This window comes from Adiantum capillus-veneris, chromosome 1 (genome assembly GCF_014529385.1).
Source record: "Adiantum capillus-veneris isolate H3 chromosome 1, ASM1452938v2, whole genome shotgun sequence".
NCBI lineage: Eukaryota > Viridiplantae > Streptophyta > Polypodiopsida > Polypodiales > Pteridaceae > Adiantum > Adiantum capillus-veneris.
Window position 1 is genome coordinate 75,254,651 of NC_140931.1, and position 4,951 is coordinate 75,259,601.

Sequence of the window (4,951 nt, forward strand, 5' to 3'; positions counted from 1 at the left end):
GACATAGAGACGCTCTATTGAGTGGGCAAAGACAGAGACAGTCCCAGAGACGCATCTCAGATTTCTTCAATCTGAGTACCACAGAGGCAGAGGGGACACCACCATCACAGAGCTCGGTTCCCACCCATACACACACCAGCGGTACTCTCATTGATCGAGCTATAGAGTTAGGGAGATCGAGACGACCGCGACTGAGGAGGGGAGCCACGCAGCACCGGCGGAGATTGCGGCAGAGGATCCACAGGATTCTAGCACGACACCAAGAGTGTTGATCAGGATAGGCTTCATGCTACTGCTATATTGTATCATGGTGACACTTATCCCGACTTTGTACCTTTATGGCATGATACCATTGATCAGCCTACCAGCCACCCATAGGAGTCGGTAGCACTCCTATCAGTTTCTTTGTTTGTAGTTTTCTTTGTTTGTACCCAGACTTGGTACTAGACTCATCATTGTAATCAGCTGGTCTCATAGGTCATTTTGGCCTTTTGTAGACGTTAATATATCATTTCATTTCATTTCATCTCTCTCTCTCTCTCTCTCTCTCTCTCTCTCTCACACACACACACACAATTGTAGTGAGCTGTAGCAGCATACCTTGCGCTCCTTCTTGCTCTTGTCTCCTTGCACTGCTGCTCTCGGCAAAGCTTTTTTTACGCAAGCACTATTTTTATTACAAGCATGGCTCAAAAGGAATGCAGAAAAGCAGCATCTTAAAATAGCTTCCAAAGGCCTAAAAATTGTGTACAATATTTCATAGGCTCCACGTCTATATCACTACCTGCAAGCAGGCAGTGCCAACAATTGGGTATCCAAAATGTTGCTTTAGAGTATAAGAGACAGAATTACAGAGATACTATAAGCATCTACCGCAAAAGCCTCCACAGACATTTGAAAGCAATAGAACTCCTAGTCTTTAATCAGTTATGGCAATCTTGGATACTTGAGAGAAAGGCTATGCCATCATTTTGTTCATTTGAGTACACAGTATGTTGAAAGACAAGTTGTCCCAGCTTTGAGTGTCCACAAGATTGGCATGCACTAAGCAAAGCATGCCATGGAGAGAAATTTGATGGCTCACACGTGTTTCCAATCATGGTTAATGCCTGATCCAATTGACCTGCATGTCCAAGTGTATGCACCATACACGACAAATGCTTGATAGTTGGTGCAACTCCATAGTCTCTGCTCATGACCTCATAGTACATTTCACATTCACTAGACAGATGCTTACGATTGCACGTGTTAAGGACAGTATAATAGGTGACTAGGTCCGGCTCTACACCCTCACCAATAAGTCTGTCAAACACAGAAAGTACCCTTTTGCTATCACCTCGTTGCGCATACCCTGCCATCAGGGCATTGCAAGAACCTATATCTCGAGTTAGAAGCTTGTCAAAGACTCGCTGGGCTGCTGTAAGAAAATCACATTTGACGTACATAGCAACCAAACCGTTTGCAACAGCCACATCCCTTTCCATCAAACCAAGCCTTTCAATCTCAGCATGTATCGTTTGTCCCCTACTAGATGCTCCTACATGACCACATGCTCTCAAAATTGACACAAATGTACCTGAGTTTGGAGGGGTGCCTTCAGCTTGCATTCTTTCATAGCATGCGAAGGTTTCCTCACTACACCCATTTGTGGCATAAGCTGCCAATAGTGTATTCCATACAACCACGTTCCGGACTGGAAGCTTGTTAAAGATGCTCTGTGCTTTTGAAAGTAGACCACACTTACCATACATGTCCACGACCGTGTTACCGACAAAAAGATCTCTCTCTAGCAAACCCTCTTTTTCAACCTCCTCATATAACTTTTCAGCCTTGTCTGCTGCTTCTAGGCTCCCACAAGCCTTCAAGCTGCACATAAACGTAATAGCATTTGGCGAGATCCCATCAGATAGCATCTCTTCCAAAGCTTTGAGGGCTTCTTCTCCATGCCCATAATCTGCATATCCTGCAATTAACGTAGTCCATGCAATAACATCTTTGTCTGGAAGCATGCTAAACACTTGCTGTGCTTTAGTCAGCAGGCCATTCTGTGCATACATATCAACCAAAGCACTAAGCACAAAGAGGTTCTCACACATACCCAATTGCTCAATTTCAGAATGCAATTCTCTGCCCTTAAGCATTGCTCCAACACCTCGACATGCTTTTAGGCTGCACACTAGTGTGATGGAGTTCGGTAAAACACCCTCAAGCCGCATTTGTTCAAGACACTGAAGTGCCTCATGGCCTTGCTCATGTTTGGCATACCCTGCGATTAATGTGTTCCACAAGACTATATTTCGAGATGGAACCTTGTCGAAAACTTGCTTAGCTTTTGCAAGCGAACCAAGCTTTGCATACATGTCAATCAAAGCATGGACAACTGTGATGTCAGTTTCCAAGAACCTTGCTCGTTCAATCTCAACATGAATTTCTTGGCCCTTATCTATGTCTCCACTGATGTGGCAAGCCTTTAAACAGTTAAGGAATGTAATTGAATCCGGAGCTATTCCCCCAGAACGCATTAGATTGACAGACTCAAGTGCTTCCTTAGCAAGTCCTTGCTCAGCATAACCTGTGATTAAGGCGTTCCAAAGGACAACATTTCGAACCGGTAACTTCTCAAACACATTTTGTGCTCTACTTAGAGAGCCACATTTGACGTACATGTCAACCAAGCTGCTACCCAGAACAAGCTCTCTCTCCAATAATCCCCATTTTTCAATCTCAGCATGTACTTCTAAGCCCTTGAGTTCATGTTTTAGTTTACCACAGGCTTTCAGAACACAAACATAGGTGGCAGCAGTTGGAGAAATACCCTCAAGCTGCATCTTTTGAAAACATTGGATTGCTTCTCTACCATACCCTAAATCTGCATATCCTCCGATCAACACCGTCCAAGAGACCACATTTCTAATAGGAAGTTTGTTAAATATTTCTTGCGCAGTGCCAAGGAATCCAAACCTTGCATACATGTCAACTAAGTTGCTGCCAACGAAAACATCCGTCTCCAATAGACCCTGTCTTTCAACTTCGTTGTGTATTTCTTGACCCTTGTCCAAGTCCCCAATGATACCACATGCCTTTAAGGCACAAGAGAAAGTAAAAGGATTTGGAAAGAAACCCTCCTCCTGCATATAAACAAAACACTCTAGAGCCCTCTCACCACATCCAGAATCTGTATAACCTTTCATCAATGCGGTCCAACAGACAATATCTCGACGTGGAAGCCCATCAAAAGTCTCTTGTGCTTTAATGAGAGAGCCACATTTGGCATACATGTCGACCAAGGTGCTGCCAACAAAAGGGTCATTATAAAGCAGCCCCAATCTAGCAGCATCGGCATGTCTCTCAATCCCCATGCGCAAATCTTTAAGCTTTGTGCAAGCTTTGAGCAAGGCAATAAGCTCATGTCCCTTACGGTACATGGATCCATTTGTTCGTATTCCTTCTGCGCTATGCAAGAGCTCGTTGTGGATGCCTTGGTTGAATGTAGCCGAAGATCGAGGAGCTCCACAAACCCAAGCCATGGCTTCCGTGCATATAGATCAATAAATGTGTCTTTATCACTTCTATGCATGTCAAAGCCCTCCAAAGTCCTTGTTGCTATGGCAAAGTCGACCATCGAAATGGAGCGGGGAAAATCTTTGCTGAAATGCGGGTGATAAAATGTCCCCTTTATTCTTGTCACCTTGCATGCCATCCGGTTTTTTTTTTTCAGAACTGCGTGCCTGGACCTTTGGGTGCTGCAGAGGCACTTTGGATGTGTTACTGATGGTCAATGGAGTGGTAGAAGTCTGTTTCAGTTGCCAGGAAGTCGCGATAATGTCAGCATGAAGAATCCAATCAAAGCCCCAACACCAGTCCACTAGTGGTAAGCTTCAGTTGGCAGTCCCGTATCTTCTTGCCAGTGGTGATGATGTTGGTAAGTCCACAATCCGAGCAAACATTTTCGAGCTAAAGCAAACCCGAGCGAGTAGCCTTGGTAGTACCAGCTCGGGAAGCGCTATCTGTATAGACAATGATCGGGAATCCACCTCCTGCATAAGCACTAACTAAACGGTTTCTCACCTGAATATATGTCTGGAAGATTTTAAGAAAGTCGTCAAAAAGGCGAATGACTGAATGATGCTTGAAAGAAATCCAAAGGGGTAGCAGGTGGCGACAAAGCGAGGAGGCGATGGTTTTGGCAATGTGGTCAGCGCGCGCGCTCTCTCTCTCTCTACCTTCGCTCCTATAATATATCGTACCGATCTTGGAAAATGACTTATTAGGGAGAATCTTGCAAGATCTCCCCTAAAATGGTTTGGAAACTCAAAGCAAGACCCATCGTTGTCAGGACAAGCAACACAATTGCATGGAAGCATCGCAGCTGCAGAGCCTGGTGCACGAGCTTGCCATTTTCCTCCATGCAGTCTGTGCCCTCCTCCTTTGCGCAATTTGCTTCGCCAATTGTTCCCTTGTGCCTTCTGGTTTTTTTTTTAACTCTAAAGGGGTGTTGCGCTAAAGAGGAAATCAACAAGCTGAGTTGGTCAGCACAGGGCGTTGGAGTAGAATGGACTCGCGTTCGGATCTGACAAAGTTTTTTGTTGCCTTTGCGCTAGTGCCACAGGAGGCGGTGAATGCATCTGGGAAGACTCGGGGCAATATAATAACAAAGTTACCCGTATGTACTAGTAATTTGAGCTTTTTACAAAAATCTAACCTTGAAAAACTTCATAGTTTGTACTTATAGATGCCTATGCAATTTCTCTAAAGAAAACAAAATTGTGACCAACAACAGACAAATATAGGCATAGGAAAATCTCTTTTCCTCCTAAGGACAAAATGAATTGGGTGCACATTGAAAATATAAGGGCGGCCACAAAAAAGACAAAAATTACAAAAGCAATCACCCATGTTTATTACCAAGAAAAAAAATATGGAGACATACTAAAATTTCTTTTTGTTTTGC

At 44.1% G+C, this 4,951-nt stretch overlaps 1 protein-coding gene across 1 annotated transcript; it reads right to left on the minus strand.

Moving 5' to 3' along the window:
- Positions 1–539: 539 nt before the first annotated feature.
- LOC147464989 (pentatricopeptide repeat-containing protein At4g18520, chloroplastic-like) lies at positions 540–4,619 on the minus strand. Its single transcript, XM_086517353.1, has one exon. The coding sequence runs from the start codon at positions 3,525–3,527 to the stop codon at positions 924–926; it is 2,604 nt and encodes an 867-aa protein (XP_086373479.1). The 5' UTR covers positions 3,528–4,619; the 3' UTR covers positions 540–923.
- Positions 4,620–4,951: the final 332 nt, after the last annotated feature.

Excerpts from the sequence above, each read along its gene's own strand:
- LOC147464989 (XM_086517353.1), bottom strand. The coding sequence starts at position 3,527 with ATGGCTTGGGTTTGTGGAGCTCCTCGATCTTCGGCTACATTCAACCAA.